The sequence below is a fragment of the Sprattus sprattus genome, assembly GCF_963457725.1.
Source record: "Sprattus sprattus genome assembly, chromosome: 18".
NCBI classification, from domain to species: domain Eukaryota; kingdom Metazoa; phylum Chordata; class Actinopteri; order Clupeiformes; family Clupeidae; genus Sprattus; species Sprattus sprattus.
The window spans coordinates 3,795,286-3,813,268 of record NC_137916.1 but is presented as its reverse complement, the minus strand read 5'-3'; the positions used below and the strand labels follow the sequence as shown (position 1 = coordinate 3,813,268).

The 17,983-nt window shown below is 39.2% G+C and overlaps 2 protein-coding genes across 2 annotated transcripts in view; one reads left to right on the top strand and one right to left on the bottom strand.

Moving 5' to 3' along the window:
- The window catches only part of grb2b (growth factor receptor-bound protein 2b), a 52,655-nt gene extending 49,015 nt beyond the window's left edge, over window positions 1-3,640 (bottom strand). The window contains exons 1-2 of the mRNA XM_080855840.1: window positions 3,532-3,640; window positions 1,314-1,615 (exon numbers count right to left, since the gene is read on the bottom strand). Coding sequence (XP_080711966.1) covers window positions 1,314-1,391 — 78 coding nt within the window. The 5' untranslated portion in view covers window positions 1,392-1,615; window positions 3,532-3,640. The remainder of the gene's footprint in view (window positions 1-1,313; window positions 1,616-3,531) is intronic.
- Window positions 3,641-6,324: 2,684 nt separating this feature from the next.
- On the top strand, window positions 6,325-7,320 carry LOC308379831 (melanin-concentrating hormone receptor 1-like; the record flags this gene model as incomplete). The annotated part of the gene is made up of 1 exon (XM_080857093.1): window positions 6,325-7,320. The coding sequence occupies one exon, from the start codon at window positions 6,325-6,327 to the stop codon at window positions 7,318-7,320; it is 996 nt and encodes a 331-aa protein (XP_080713219.1).
- Between the last annotated feature and the right edge of the window lie 10,663 nt (window positions 7,321-17,983).

Below are 17,983 nucleotides of genomic sequence, written 5' to 3'. Positions count from 1 at the left end.
GCTCAATTTCCGTGAGGCGCGTTTGAAGTGCTGCCTATTGGTTTAAAATTAGCCTGTGATGAGGCCGAGCTGCAGAAGTGACCTTAGTTCTTGGTAAAACAAGAGAGAAAAAGTTGAAATAAGGGACAACGTCACCCCACTTATGTCTCAAGGGAGTCTTATTTTAAAAAAGGAGAACGCAAACGGAGATGTAAAGTAGAAAAGTCGGCAGTCAGACTTGCTGCTCCATCACTCACTTCCTCTCTGTGTGGTTAGCATGCAACAGCAGAGGCTTGCTGAGGCAGAAGTCTAAGGATTAATATGATGAAGGGACGCTTGACAGAACGATGACAGGCATACACCAACAAGGCAGAAATTAGGACTTCAAGACTAGCGCAAAACTTACAAGAACTTAAAAAGAAGGAATGCACCCAGTTTGTACAGAAATATGAAATACAAGTTACAAATATTTTTCAGCGTCTTCAGTAGGAGCTGCTACTTGATCTGGCTTCTGCTGCCATATGGAGGGGTCTTTCCACCACACACTGCCAACTGAGAGCACTAAGGCTATGGCAGATACAGTCAATTGCTTGCCCAGTTCAACCTTTTCCCATTGAATATGGCAATATAGAGAATAATTCGTTCTCTCTCTAAAAAGGGAGTAAAGCTTTGTGCCAGGCAGCTGATAGGTTCGAGTCTTAAGGTCCAATGGTATTTTTACAGCTGCATGTGTCACAAACCATTAAGGAATCATAGTCAGGACTAATGGCAAGACCACCACCACTGTGATGCAGCATCCAACTACTGCTGATGCTGTGGATCAGAGGGAGGGAAGATAAGTCATGCTTACAGCATCTTTCATTTACGTTTACAAATGCATGATAGCATCTTCAAAGTACTAATGGAAACATGCTCGGAGTTGTCAAGTCCACTTGATGGATTGACAATAATATGAAATTGAGAATGATAATGATATTATATATATTGAGATAATGATTATATATATATATAAAAAAAAAACACCCCCCCATTTCAATGCCTGCACTGGTGAAAGTTATAATACATCAGTAGTGTTTCATGATCATAAAATGTATCAACTATCTTCCCACTAACATAGACGGAACCTGAGGTCTGTGCCTCAATGTAGGCCAATATATTTGGAAACCAGATTGTGGTATAGTGTAAGCGCACATTTCATATATGCAATATTAGTGAGGGTCCCTCAATGAGTGTACACTGCACCGCATTTAAATGAAACATAAGCCAGGTGCAGCTTCATTTAGTTTCCATCTCAACATACAACACTTGTTAAAGAAGAGAACGGCAATGTTTACCTTCAGGATTTCACCCCGTTTAAAACTTAGCTCGTCGTCAGCAGTTGCTTTGAAATCGTACTTAGCAATCGCTTCCATTGTTTGGTGGATTCAACGTTGAGAAGAGCCTGGGGTTGCAAATAGTTGACCGTGTTTGCCTCAGTTCCCGGGTGGTTATTCCCTATCGTCAGGGAATGGATACAAAGACTCCGAATAAAAGCTCAGCTATCAGGATCCTGCGATCGGTCGCTCCGAGTCTCTCCTCCCGTCTGTGACCCGTTCCCCTGCGGCTAGATCCTCACATAAAGGTCAGAGCGGGGAACCTACGAATGATAAAATAATCAATCATTAATCCTTACCGCAGTATCTTAAAGAGAGAGACAAACCAAATCAATAACTAGTAGCTAACGTTAGAAGCTTGCTTCTAGTTAAACACAGTTACCGGACCGCGCCCCGCAACACGACTGGCGTTTAACAGCAAAAGCTCTACAAAAAAAGAGGAAGGAAACCGTATTGTTGACGTTTCATGTAGCCAACTACCATCTGCGTTTGTGTCAGTGACTGTCCAATCAGACATCACACTGGGATAGCATATATCCAATAAGAAACCCCAAAATCGACATAAAAACCAATACGATATAAACGCCCCTATGTTCAGCACTATGAAAAGATAAGCGAAGCAGACCAGGATAACGTCATCACAGACAGGATATGCAGTGAATACAAATATTTGATATCTACCTATCTATCTAATTTAAATATATGTTTTTTCATGAGATTTGGTATACTTTGTGTGATATATATATATATATATATCACACAAAGTATACCAAATCCCATGAAAAAACACAGAGGTTTCTCAAATGGATGTGTGGAAACACTCCCAGCAGTTACAGTCCTTGCAGCAGATAGTGTTATCTGCACTTGACGTTATGAATAAAGTACAGTTAAGTTATCGCACTAACAATACGCCCACTGGAATCAACATTATTTACAGTGAAACCTTCACCCTATAATGGAAAGGACATGTATAAACCCCAGTCAAATGACACACTGCCAAGTTAATAGGATATATCAATTTGTTTTAGACCAGATTATCTATGTAGCATGTTACGTAAAAAACGTAAAATGAAATAGCCCGCAACACAACCACTGCAGTTAGCCTCTGTCGGGTGTCCGGCTTGATTTGTCTGCCAATTAATGCCTCAAAAGTCACCAATCTACAAGGTACATAGTTATACTTTACTCCTTTATAGAAGACATTGGCTAAATATATAAAACAAAATAGATAACTGCCATTATTTCTATTGCACATGATTGCTGATTTACACTTACGACAACCTCAGCCCCAAATACCAATCTAGCAAACGCAAACAGTCCGTCTGGATATTTCTCTTCAAGGTAACGTTAGCCAACAAGCTGAGAAATAGGAACATTACCAACACTGTTGCCCAACTACCACTTCTTCTAAAATAAACCACAAACCCCAATGGTTTGCTAAGGTCAACTATTAATTTAAGACACAATAAGAACAGTACCAAAAGTAATAGATAAACAACTAGATTTCGATGTGTTTTTCCTCTGAGAAGTTAGGTTTTAACACGGGACGTCTCAAAGGGTGACATTTCAAACTACCCAGCTAATGCAGGCGGACCCAGATGTGAATGGTCTGATCTAGTTATCAAGCTATTGTGGCATAGAGGATGCTCATCATTTAGAAATACACTACGCTGACTTTAATGGGGGAGCGGCGAGCTATCTGTTTGACCTATTATGTTGTTCCATTATCAGTATCGCTATACACAACACTTTGTAACTGCTACCTAACTGACTTGATATCTGGTCTAAGGCACATCTTGCATCTGAATAAAACATTACTGACCTTGTTTTGCCGACTAAATCTGCGTTACAATCAAGAAGCAAATATGAAAAAACAGGCCTACTCAAGCACATAACACTAGTTGACTCAAAAATCCACATGTTCAAACATTCGCAAACCGGAAAGCACTATAAATCAATCAAACTCTACGTTTAATTCGAATGGATACGATCAAGAATACTACCTTGGTCATTTTGTTATAATGCTGTTAACTCGTTCAGGGGCAACTACTCTAATATCATGCTGGCTGGTGTTATGAGACTGGCTAGCTAGCTAATTCGCAACTTGGCTAATGGAAAAAGAACACACAAAAAAAATCGTTCAACTGTCAGTGGACATTGAATTCATACGGACACTTACCTCTCCTAAGGAACTGCGTATAACTAAAAGCGGTCTTATGACATCAAATGCACTTTTAAAGCGTATGTTCGTGCGCAAAACACTGTATATATTTGTACACGGCTCAACAGTAACTACTGCGAAACTAGCATAGCATAAGGTGGGTAACGCTGAAATACTAACGTTACTCGGGTCGCGTAAATAGCAGGATCCGTCATAATAAAAGTCTACGTTTTTTTGTTTTTTTTAAACCTAAAAGTACTTTGCTAAAGTGCCCAGGTCTACACACGCCTATCAAAATATACTGCAAACATTAAGATTAACCCGAGGTCAAGTTCACAAATAGGTCATATATGGCTATCTCTGAGCATTTTACCTCTAATTCCTTTGCTAACTAAGTATTACCAAACGATACACTGCAGGGCCATTCTACACGTTACCTCTGGAAACTGATCTTTGGGTCTGCTTTGAGTTTTAATTTGACACAGCGGGGAAGTCTCGGAGCTGGGATGCATGGGCAGATGACTCCACAATTTCCGCTTCCTTGCAGATGTTTAGTAAAAATCCGTTGCAGTTGTATCTAAACACATAGAGAACATTGTTTTATGTTTATTGTATGTAATACATTAGGCCTAATAATTTGTTCAACCTACATGTCCATGATGCAAATTTGACTTCAAAACACCGAATAATCAAACCCACAGTTCCGTCTTTTTTCGTGTCTGATCTGGCTATAGCTAAACTTGAATATATATAAGCCTATAAATGTGAAAGCTTACCCATGTTCAAACCATAGTTGGCCTTTGAAATTCAACATGTCTGAAATTGATTCCCTATTGCCACTACCAAAATATCGGAGGCTAGGAAAGGGCGACATCCTCTGGATTAAAATACGCACCACTATGGAGTTAGATTTGTCTCAAAAATAACTGCAAATGCTCAGAGGGTGATTTACAAATATGCCTTGAGTTGCACAGAGGCTTATTATTGGCTGTTATTGGCTTCTGTAGACTAATTTGAGCCGAATATTGTGATAGATCAAAACAAACATTATTTACATAATTAGCTACAGACCTGGTAATAAACAATTCAAAGGAAGAGTGAAAACGTTGTTCTCCAGATGTTCAATGAATATTAATCTTGTGGGACATTGTAGTATTCTTAATGCCAGTGTATAGTTACGTTTTTGGCACGGAAATGACACGAATTGCACAATTATTTTAGTACTATCACAACGTTTGAGGAATGCTATGGCGTCACTAGATGTCCCCAAGTTCCCATTGTATTTCATATGGCAAAGGGAGACAGTCCACGCAGCCTTCTACGAGATATTGGCAACGCATATAGGGAATTGACTCATTATAGTCAGCGTGATGTAGGCTAAGAAATATTATACGTATATTATTATACGTATATTATTATACTCCGCTCCGCGTCGTGGTGTTCTTTGCCCCGCAGCGTCCATTAAATTCGTATAACTGGACAGCTCGTCGGCCGTTATCCCTTACTTAATCATCTTGGATAGTAAATCGTTCCACCAGCACCCGTTTGTCAGTTGGTCATCTCTCGACGGTAGGCTACTACAAGATCCAGTGTTGTATTGTTTTAAAAATAATCACATCAGATTCATTATAGCCTAAATGGAGCCACGAGACAAACACGGGGAAAGTATTGGGAAGTTCAATCGGGAATGCTTAAAATCGCTGTCGGAATGAATCACCTGCAGTTGGGGAGACAGGTTATATGAGTGATGCATTCAATAGGAAACATTGTAGCCTACACGACTTGTATAGATATGAATTTGGTCAAAATGGTTACCGGTTTTAACATTATGTCAAATATTCATCTTACAGTTTTGTTTTAATCAATGTGGCTTGTGTGAAAAGAAAATCATCTCCCCAAAGCCATTTATCATGGATTTAGACTCATACAGCTCATACGGAAAGGACAATGAAACCGAGGACGCACCGTCAGGTAAAAGATAACTTAAACCCAATTCTTAGATTTACAACATTCTGTAGGCTATAAATGTTTACAGGGGTGGTCAGATGTGTAATGTTGTGGTATATGAATATGAGGTAACCTATAGCCATCATTATAAAACTGCTAATACTACTAGGTTACTACTACGACTACTAGCTACTATTTCTACTATTAAAACAATAATTCTTCTGTCTGCCTAAGGGAGGTCTTGTTATAGACGTTGTTATAAAAGTCCTAGTTCATTAGGCAAGGCAAGTTTATTTATATAGCACAATTCAAAGCATTGCATTATAAATGAGAAGATAAAAGAACATAGAAAAATAAGAGATTTTAAAAAGGCAAAGTGCATTATAAAAAACATAGTAAAAAGGTAAAGTGCATTAGGACAGTTGGCAAGCTACATGAGGTGGCAAGCTTGCTAACTTTTTTTAGTCCCAGCTGTCCTGTTGTTAGTATATGCAAGGGCTCTGTTGATTGTTTGCTAGTTAACTCGCTAGTTATAAACAAAAAAGACTTAATGTCTGGTGGTGCAGATTCAACCAGTAAACAGCAAAGGTGATTAATGCATTTGTCAAATTACAATACAATAATAATAAAAAAAAAATTAAAAGGGAAGAAGCCTAACTTGTTTGTGGTCCCTTTTGACACAAATCCCTTCCAAAGTGTAGACTAGTTATCTCCAGACATTTCTCCAGACATGACATGTTAATGAAGTCAAGTCTGGGCCCCTGAGACCTTCATTGTTGTGTGGAGAAACACATCTGAACAGGGACCAAATGTTCTTTTTATTCCTTTCATGCAGAGATAGACAGAAGTTATCACAGTGCACTAATGCCCAGCCTCTACGGGGCCATCTGTCTGGTCGGTATTGTGGGCAACTGCATCTTGATATACACCATAGTGAAAAGAAGCCAGTTCCGTGCACAGCAGACCGTACCGGACATCTTTATCTTCAGCTTGTCAGTGGTGGACCTGCTCTTTCTCCTGGGCATGCCTTTCCTCATTCACCAGCTGCTGGGCATTGGCTCCTGGTGTTTTGGGGCCACCATGTGCACAGTCATCACAGCACTGGACTCCAACAGCCAGATCGTTAGCACCTACATCCTCACAGTCATGACGCTGGACCGCTACCTAGCCACTGTGCACCCCATCCGCTTCAACCATATCCGGACACCTCAGGTGGCGGTGGCTGCGGTGATACTTGTGTGGATTCTCTCCTTGCTGTCCATCACTCCTGTCTGGATGTACGCTGGCCTCATGCCCCTGCGGGATGGATCGGTGGGCTGCGCTCTGCTCCTGCCCGACCCGGCCAGAGACACCTACTGGTACACGCTGTACCAGTTTGTGTTGGCCTTTGCCCTGCCGCTGGTGATCGTCTGCGTGGTGTTCTTCAAGATCCTCCAGAGCATGGCATCCACTGTGGCTCCACTTCCCCAGCACAGCCTGCGCATCCGCACCCGTAAGGTGACCCGCATGGCCGTGGCCATCTGCCTGACCTTTTTTGTGTGCTGGGCCCCCTACTACACCCTGCAGCTGGCCCACCTAGGTGTCCAGAGGCCCAGCGCCGCGTTCCTCTACACCTACAAAGTGGCCATCAGCTTGGGCTACGCCAACAGCTGCATCAACCCGTTCCTCTACATCATCCTGAGCGACACATTTAAACGGCAGCTCCTGGGAGCCCTGCACCCGCCAAAGCGCAGCCTGAGGGTGGAGCCAGGCACAGGGGATGGCAGCCTCAGCATGCGAGAGGGCGCCTCGGACAGGGATAATTTCTCCAGGGATCAGCTGCTCAACCACATGCTGCCAGTGACAATGGATGTGAACTGAACAACCAATATGGCAGTCAGGGTGACTGTAGTAGACATCAGGGCACAAACCACATAATACTTTTAACATAATACTTTCAAAGTGTTTGTCAGTCAGTGGCTACACAGGTTGATACAATGTTCTGGTTACAGTGACTGTGCACTGACCATTACGCTTTTAAGCACTGTTGCCGTGCAGAAAAACAGGAAGACACAGGGAGACTGACCAAGCACAGTGAAAGCTGTTTCCACAGATAAATGTGTCCTTGCCTAGTGAGACCAACGGCAGCTCTAAACAGCATGACCAGCACCATGCATGTTGCATCCTGATCTCTGACTCATATGTGTTTGTTTGGAGAACAATTTACAGGACATTGTCAAGGCAAATTGATTTCAGTACGTACAGTATAATAATCGTACCTTGAGCAATCATTTGGTGATCATGTAATACATGCGCACACATCACATGTGTGAAGCATTACATGTTCTACATAAACATAAACAATATCTTTTTTCTCATATTTCTATGTATTATTTATTCAGAATCAGTGTGATAAAGTCATTTTTTTTCAATATACAGTGGTGGCCAAAATTATTAGAACACCTGACAGATCTGAGAATAATTACCTTTTTTTTGCCTCCAAAACATGATTTAATTTCATAATGTTCATGAAACATGCAGATGGCTGTTCTGAGCACAACAAATATCAGCTGAAGTGAGTCCTACTGTTTTAATCCACTTTTAACTCTAATATGTGGTACGTCCACCTTTTGCAGCAATTACAGCAGCACATCTCTCTAGCATAGAGTCAATATATTTCTTGAGAACTTCAACAATAATGTTATCTCATGCCTTCTGCAACTCAAGCCAAAGGCTTTCCTTGGAATTTACAGTAGATCTGTCGAGTTTATTTTCCAACTTGCCCCGAATTTGCTTGATGGGTTTGAAGTCCGGACTTTGAGAGGGCTGGTCCATAATTTTCAATGTTCCAGCAGATTCCTTGTCGCCGGTAGATCCCACAATAGTTAAAATAATGTTTAGGGTCATTGTCCTCTTGGAAAATAAATCCAGGCCCAATAAGACGTCTCCAAGAAGGAACTCCGTGCCTCACCAGAATGCTGTGGTATACTTCTGTATCCATGATGCCATCAAATTAGCCAAAGTCACCTGTTCCTGAAGCTTAAATTGCACCCCACACTATATTACTACCCCCTCTTTGTTTAACTGTTGGCAAGAGACACAAATTGTTATATCTCTCCCCCTCACTTCGTGGAACATACACACTTTGCTTGTTGCCAAACTATTCAAACCTGGACTCATCAGTACACAACACTTAAACCAATCTTTATTTGTCCATTTCTTGTGTTCTTTTGCAAATTTCAGGCGTTTCACTCAATTGTTCTCTTTCAGTAATGTTCCTTTGCTGCTATTCTGCCAAAAAGTCCTTTTTCTCCCAGTTTCCGACGGACAGTTCTTGAAGACACTGTTGCACCATTAGTCATTGTGATGTTGATCTCGTCACACAGTTCTTGTAAAGTCTTTCTTCGGTCCTGAAGACTGAGAATTTTGAGATGCTTCACTTGTGTGTCTGAGAGTTTCTTTTTGAAACCTCCCCCCTTTCGGTTCTGGTGCCATGGTGGTCTAAAGTGTACTCTACAGTGCTGGGACTGCATCTCAAGTCCATGGCTATGGGGCAGTACCTTCAGCCAGCATAAAAAAAAGCCTTTATTCGAACCCGTTGCTCACTCGTTAGCTCCTTCTTCACCTTAGCCATGTTCAAAGAGCAACATGTGCTTCAAGACTGCTTCTAGAGGCTTTGGATCTATACAATTGGGTGGTGTGGCCTCAGTGACAAAACCCTGATGTTACCAATCACTTAATGAGCAGGATAGGCCTTGTACATTCAAAAGAATCGCCAAGCTGTGTCCTAAGACTCTTGCATCACCATCAATTTAACCACAATAACACCTGACAATGATTACACAAGCAATTTGGCTTCTTCTGTGCAGGAACATGATTGTGTGACATTGACAGTGAAATAGGCCTAGCTTGTTTTTGTATGGAAAATGACCTAAATCTCATTATGATGGCTCTATTATATTGTTTATAGAGCATAATGATGACTTTGTACATATTGAATTCGTTTTTAGGGTATTTTAATGGCCAATTCAACAAAAACAACTGAAAACTCTTAAATATGTCTAGTGTTCTAATAATTTTGGCCACCACTGTATGTATATTCTTGAAATACATTGTTTAAATTATGAAACCAAGGCATTTCCAACTTTGTTTATTTAGCCATTTTAACTCTCTGAAGACAAGCTGAATGTGGATGAAAATAGGATGGTAAGGAAAGGAGGATGTAACCGCTCAGCTTATTGAACTGTTTTAGTTTACAGTTAAGTGTTAAGGATACCTTTGCATGATCATTTTTTGTGGGTATGATCTATGTTCTTTTTTCTACCTGTGGTTCATCTAAACATAGGCGAGTAAGTACCTCAGAGCACATATTTGTGTTCCGTTTAAATTCCTTTTACTGAGCATCAGATAACTGCACTATTAAACATTCAAATGTTCTGTCATGTATTTTTAATTATTTTTATTGTATGGTCAAAGCTTGGCCCAAGGTTTGCATTTGATACGTCTCTATGTTAAGCGAAATCCAGTGAGTCACTGCTATGTATAGAGATAGGTAAAGGATAAAAGTCATTCTAATACTGCATATCTTCTAAGCTCTATTACAGAAAATCTACAGATGTGTGTGTGTGCATTCAACAATGCAAAGTGACATGCACAGTAGTGTTTGTATCCACTTGAGAAGTGTTCAATACTACACATCAGCTTAGCCCCATTTTTAAAGGGTAATATGAAATATGTAACTACACTTGCTGGATTTTTTTAATTCAAATGAATTCGGTAACTCAAACTGCCTGGTAATGTACTGATCTTGTGATGAATATTGTGTCAGCATTGGTGTCAAAGTACATTTTTAAATTATTAAATTCTTCATTCACTTTACTTAGAAATAAATTGTGTTTGCTGTTATGAAACTCTGTTGTCAGAAGAGCATTTTCTTATGGCTCCTTTTTTCAGTCAGTCAGGATGCTCTGAATGTGACCAAAAACATTCTTCACTGGGTAGCACAACCTTTTTCTCTTGATGTCTTTGAAGTCTGCTACATGGGCATTTGATGGTGTGCGAGTTCTTGGTCTGACTGATACATATATGCTGGAACCTACGCAACCACCAGGCCGTGAGTTACAGGCACAACACCCATTTAGTCCCAAACCTCTATTCAAGTGGCACAGGACTGATGTAGTACTTCCAGGAGGCTGGAGAATAATCAGCACAAGTGAATAGGTGTTGGTGAGGATTGGATTCATCAAGCATACAGATTTCACATGCACAGTTGAGTGTGTCGGCAGAAGCTGACAGCTTTGGAAAGCCTATTTGTACAGGCAACGGAGAGCCACACAGCCATTAACTTGCTTAATGGTAAAGCACTTTGTTCTTCTCTGCCTATATTAAGCAAGATAATAATGAATACTGAACGGATATGCAAATGGTGGGATTTGCCCTGAATCGCGTAAAATTTCCATACTTTCTGGGCTTCAGTCAAGTGATGGTCACGTTACAAAGAAGACATGCATTAAATATGAAATTTGACTGAGAGCTGGAGGTAATTTATGCCCAGGGTTAAGCCTTTTCTGTACGTGACATCTGATATGGTCTTATCCATACCAACAGCTATGACTCAGAAACTAATGACCATAAGAAGCTTTTAAAAAACTCCACAAATTGAACCTCATTCCCTACTGTTTCCATTAGTCTGATCTCTGGATCTCTATGTTGAACACACACACACAGAGATACACACACACACACACACACACACACACATGCAATGACTCACACACGTGAAAATAAATCCATACTGGAAGAATACAATAGTAGGGTGAAACTGACATCCTCTAAGAGCTGATCTGTGCTCAGAATAATGTCCTTGCCATTACTTGGAGAGAGCCTTCAGTGTCCTTTCCTCCTTTTTTCAGTGAATTCCTTCTTTGGTCAGCATTGTGGTAGTAAAGGGCACGGACTGCAGTCCAGAGCATCTAACAAAGGCACATTCTGGATCTCGAAACTACTCATACCACTTGATTAATCTGACCTCTCAGAGGACTGGACCTCTTGCTCTCTCTGTTGAACATACATATGCAATAACACACACGCATAAAGAAACATTGACATACTGTTTACAGTGAATTCAAAGAGCAAAGACGCATTCTGAATCTGAAAACTACTAATACCACTTGATTAATTTGACCTCTCAGAGGACTGTATGTGCCTATGTCTAATCAATAAGTGCTCACCTTTATGTTTGTTTGTTTGTTTGTTTTACATGTTAATCTCTCATTAAAATTCACATGAACAGGGGTTATTTATTAGTGTATTTCATTTATTCATCTAGTTCTTTTAATATTACACAGTGCCAGTTTAATACCAGTGTAATTAAGTCAAATGGATTCTCACCAATAATGCACATTTAATAATCATTTTACAATTGCAGTACCATTGCATAATACATTTGCACATTGTATAAATAATGTGAACAAATTACGTGAAGAATTGCTTTGTTTTTTGCAAATTAAAAAACAAACGGTTATTGCTAGTTAGATAGCACTAGAATTTCCAGTGGTGAACAAGTAAAAGTGGGTACACGGGTATCACCTCTAAATCAAGGGGGTGGCCACAAAAGCTGTAGAAAGAAAAGTGCTACTGCTAATGCTCAAACTGATATTATTTTCAGCAAGTGTAAGTCTTATTATTATATGGCAACGACAGTACGAGCATTCTGATTGGCTAATGGGTAGTCATGCCAGCCCCGTATTGACTTCCTCGCCGGTCTGCAGTCTGATAAGTATTGTTATTGCTAGGGATGGGTATCGTTTGGGTTTTTTCCGATACCGATATTTAACCAATACTTTTAAAAGATACCGGTGCCTAAAAACCGATACTTAAAAAAAAGCACAAAACGAGGATTGATCACATTAAAGAAAGGCTTTAAGAGTCTATGGCACCGGTTGCTATAGGCTACAACCGGTACCTACCGTTTTAGTTTGTGGTTGCAGATCTGCCCAGGACTCTTGCCTTCTCTTCCCTCTTTACACGCAATTGTTTTGTTGCATTTGCTGCACGTCGCGGTGTTTGAATCTTTTTGTGCGAAATACAGCCACACTTTACCTTTACCACCGTTTACCTTTCGCTATTTTCTCTGTTAAAAGGTTGATGGCGAGCTCCGCTTGTGCTTGCGCTGTTAAATGCTACCTGCTTCACTGTCATAAGACTGTTGCTATGAAAACACCAATGAGCGTGAGCGCCACTGGACAAAGTTAACATTGGGAGATGGGGCAGTTTTAAATGTGACCCACAAAATATGCCTGGCAACAAAATAAAAAATAATTCATACAGATCCTACTCATACACCACTCACGTTACTGCTAGTTAGCTATCGCTAGTTTTCTACTGTTTTGGAACCAGCCTCCGTGTTTCATGTTGCAGCCTGAAATAATTCCTGTTCATAAGACAACATTTTACGTAAGTTTTGTTCATTTAGCTGCATGATTTGTTGCTGTTATTCATTTCAATCGGCTCAGGCAGCGAAAGGAAGCACCGAAATCTGCGTGACATTTCGGTCCGGTTTGTTCGTTTAGCTGCATGATATGTTGCTGTTATTCATTTCAATCGGCTCAGGCACCGAAAGGAAGCACCGAAATCTGCGTGAAATTTCGGTCCAGGTAGGTACCGGTTGTATAGTCCCGGTGCCATATTGGTACCGGTTCTCGGTACCCAACCCTAGTTATTGCCCTCCAGTGACGTCATCTTAAAAAAATAGCGATATTAATAGACATCGACAGCCATGAGGAAATTCATGTTATATTAAGTGTGGGGAGAGTCTCTACTAGGGTTATGGAATCTACTAGGTGCGTCATAGAGACGCCATTTTGCTTGTCACGTGTTGACGTATTGAGTGCTCATTTGTCAACGGAGCATTTACATTCCGCTACTTCATTGGTCAGAATTGTCTTTGCTGTCCGATTATTTTGCCGGAAGGACCCGGTAAACAATTAATTACCACCATAGACATGTATAGGTAGACGCCGCCTCCACTGCTTCTCGGCGAAACGCGTCGCCGCCATTTTGGGAAAGGAGCTCTCTGCCGTCAGAGGTCTGTCAGACGTGTCAAACACGGTTTATCTGGATACAAATCACGATAACCTTTTACATTTCGCAACCAATTTCATGGAGTATTCAAGGGTTTATGCTCTACGTGAAGTGTGTGAAAAAGATTTGCCTCTACGTTACTTTGAATCTCGCTAGTTTAATCGCCAGTCATACATGTGCATGGGTCTATGATAAACGCTCACTTTTCTTGTAAAGCTTGTGCATTTTAAAAATACTGAGAAGAGCTATAAACTATCGAAATAGTGCTTCTTTAGGTACTACGTATTGACCATCATTAAGAGAAAGAGCATACATCAAATAGTGAGAAACTGGCAGTCAGTGTTTCATAGTTTAATAGTTCCTTTTCAAGTATGTGCATTAAGAAACCTTGAACAGTGCAATTGGCAATACACAGTTATTTCACAAATCAACATTACAAAAAAAAGCTATATATTTCTATAGCAGTAAAAATATACACATCTCAATTTATACATAGCCTACACATCTCAATATATACATAGCCTACACATCTCAATAGTTGAACTGTAATATAAATAACATAGCATATATATAATACAATATAATATAATGACTCAGTATAATGTGCAATGGAATAACATATATATGATATATATAATATGTGATACAATATAATATATTTTAAGTATAAGTATATATTCATATTATAATATATATATATATATATATATATATATATATATATATTTGTACATTTGTACAATTTGACATAATATACAATCATGCTCTTAACATTTTCAGATCTATGCAGTTCAATTGACACAATATATAATTGTGAAATAACTGTGAATTGCCAATTGCACTGTTCAAGGTTTCTTAATGCACATACTTGAAAAGGAACTATTAAACTATGAAAAACACACTGACTGCCAGTTTCTCACTATTTGATGTATGCTCTTTCTCTTAATGATGGTCAATACTAGTAGTAACTAAAGAAGCACTATTTCGATAGTTTATAGATCTTCTCAGTATTTTCAAAATGCACGAGCTTTGCAAGAAAAGTGAGCGTTTATCATAGACCCATGCACATGTAGCCTATGACTGGCGATTTAACTAGCGATATTCAAAGTAACGTAGAGGCAAATCTTTTTCACACACTTCACGTAGAGCATAAACCCTTGAATACTCCATGAAATTGGTTGCGAAATGTAAAAGGTTATCGTGATTTTTATCCAGATAAACCGCAGCTCCTGGCAACTTGCGCTTATTTGACACGTCTGACAGACCTCTGACGGCAGAGAGCTCCTTTCCCAAAATGACGGTGACGCGTTTCGCCGAGGCAACGGGCTGAAGCAGTGGAGGCGGCGTCTATCTATACATGTCTATGATTACCACTACCTACAGTGGCTACTTAGCATGCTTATAGCTAAGTGAACAAGCTATACAGAAAAGTCATGATTCATTCCCGACACGAAACACTAGTTTTTTTCTTGTAATCAACGACACAACGATCTAAACTAGGGCCGGGACTCGATTAAAAAAATGTATCGAATTAATTAGAGGCTTTGTAATTAATTAATCGAAATTAATCGCATTTTAATCGCATATAAATATTTGACCTGAGAACAGTGAGAAGTAATTTTTTTCACATGGATTTTTAGTATACCATTGAATAATGACTGAATACATAAGCTTAAGCAACAAAAATATTGTTTATTTTTGTTGAAGTCCAACAGACCAGTGCAATTTTTGCCATTAAGTGTAGCAATACCACATTTAGAAATGTAGTACATTTCAGAAATTCAGGTAGCCTATAGATAGGTAGACCTTCTGTAAACTATAATACTTTGGGTTTTTTAAGTAAAACACAATACTTTCAAGTACATTCAGAATATTGTTAGACTGTTAGAAAACATCTCTGGTGGAGTGTTGGTTGTGTGTGGATTGTACCCGGAGTCAGGCTTTGCATTGAGGTGATACTCGATGTGTGCTGCAGTGATATGCAAATTCCTTGTTGCATAGCCTGCACTGAACCATGTTCTTATCGACGCTTCCATCCGTTCGTTTTTTGTAACAAAATGTCCCATCCACTGACTGGGCCAACCAACAAGGTCTCATCAGCTTCTTTCTTCATGTTCACTGTGCGCCACTGGTTTGTTGTTCAACTCATGGTTCAACTTGTTTGAACCGAATTTATCCGCGTTAGTTGGTGCGCCAGTATAATCGGTCCGTCTGAAACTCACCCAGTGAGAAACGTTCCGCGGTGCAAAAATAGATACGATTAAAATGCGTCAATTTTTTTAACGCGTTAATTTTTGTGTAATTAATTAATCTAAATTAACGCGTTAAAGTCCCGGCCCTAATCTAAACTAATCATCCGTTGCAATACAAATTTAGCATATTCACCTGATACTTAGCGACTGTAGCTACAAGACTTACCTTTAACCAAACCTGATTTTGAATACAGCGGTAGGGGAAGTTAATAACTCACTTGATAAATACATCGGTTGGCAGATTAAGAAAATGTTACTAGCGTGTTTTTACGTGAGTGAATGTAACGCTTGGCCAACTATTACCTCTGAACAGTGGCGGCTCCTGAAAAAATTCTCAGGGGGGGCAATTTTTTTTGATAATGATTAAGGCGACCTATTCAGTAGGTACATTAAGTTATCCGATTTACTCATACAGCAAAACCTTTTTGTCCACTATTGGCAGCAACCAACAGTAATATCTCCCCTCTTTCTACATAGCTAGAGTAGCAAGATACAAGTGGAACGCTATGGAAGAAAGTTACATTCAGGAGCCTTCATAAGCAAACATGATGTGGCTCCACATTAAATGATTCCACTTTTTCATTATCCACACGTCTCAAATGTTGTATGATGTAACCTAGCTGAACAGGACACATGATATGTCCACTAACAACATAAAGAAGGGGGCAACATACGTCAAAACCAACGATATTTATTGACTGATCTTGAAAGTATTGGCTTACAAAAGCAAAATAAGTCATCACATAAAAAACTATTTAAAGTTAGTTCACACTGTGAAACCTATGAAAAGCGACAGTGGTATATAGATACAGACCGCGTTAGCCACTTCACGACCGCGATTTTCTTTTGTTCCAATTTTCCTCCCTTTGTAGAAAACTGTTGAATGGATACTTTTGGTCTAGGAAGTCCTAATTGTTTTTTTGGTCAATTTATCTTCAATATTTCGCTGACTAAAAAGAAGTTTCTGTCAAAGAGCGGATGGAGTTGTTGTGCTGAACAGGTGCCATCTTGACATGCCTTTGTCAAAGCTGTGTGACGTCTGAACTGTCCTCATCATAGACATGTATACGTAGACGCCGCCTCCACTGCTTCAGCCCGTTGCCTCGGCGAAACGCGTCGCCGCCATATTGTTACAGGAGCGCTCTGACGCCAGAGGTCTGTCAAACGTGTTAAACAACCGCAAGTTGCCAGGAGCTGCGGTTTATCTGGATACAAATCACGATAACCTTTTACATTTCGCAACCAATTTCATGGAGTATTCAAGGGTTTATGCTCTACGTGAAGTGTGTGAAAAAGATTTGCCTCTACATTACTTTGAATCTCGCTAGTTAAATCGCCAGTCATTCATGTGCATGGGTCTATGATAAACGCGCACCTGTCTTGCACAGCTCGTGCACTTTGAAAATACTGAGAAGCTCTATAAACTATCGAAATAGTGCTTCTTTAGTTACTACGTATTGACCATCATTAAGAGAAAGAGCATACATCAAATAGTGAAATACTGGCAGTCAGTGTGTTTTTCATAGTTTAATAGTTCCTTTTCAAGTATGTGCATTAAGAAATGAATGACTGTGCATTAAGAAATTAATGACTCAGTATAATGTGCAATGGAATAACATATATATGATATATATAATATGTGATACAATATAATATAATATATTTTAAGTATAGGTATATTCCACAAAATCAGGCTGCACCACATTGCAAAACTGAGCACGCTGCAATTACAGACTGGCAACAGTCGAAAAAATACGATACTTTTTAAAGGGTTCTAGCCTAGATTAAATTATTATATTATATCATATATTGTGTGAAATTCTATATTGTGTCAATTGCACTGCATAGATCTGAAAATGTTATGAGCATGATTGTATATGTCAAATTGTACAAATGTACAAATATATATATATATATATATATATATATATATTATATAATATGAATATATACCTATACTTAAAATATATTACATTATATTATATTGTATCACATATTATATATATCATATGTTATTCCATTGCACATTATACTGAGTCATTATATTATATTGTATTATATATATGCTATGTTATTTATATTACAGTTCAACTATTGAGATGTGTATGTATATATCGAGATGTGTATATTTTTACTGCTACAGAAATATATAGCTTTTTTTGTAATGTTGATTTGTGAAATAACTGTGTATTGCCAATTGCACTGTTCAA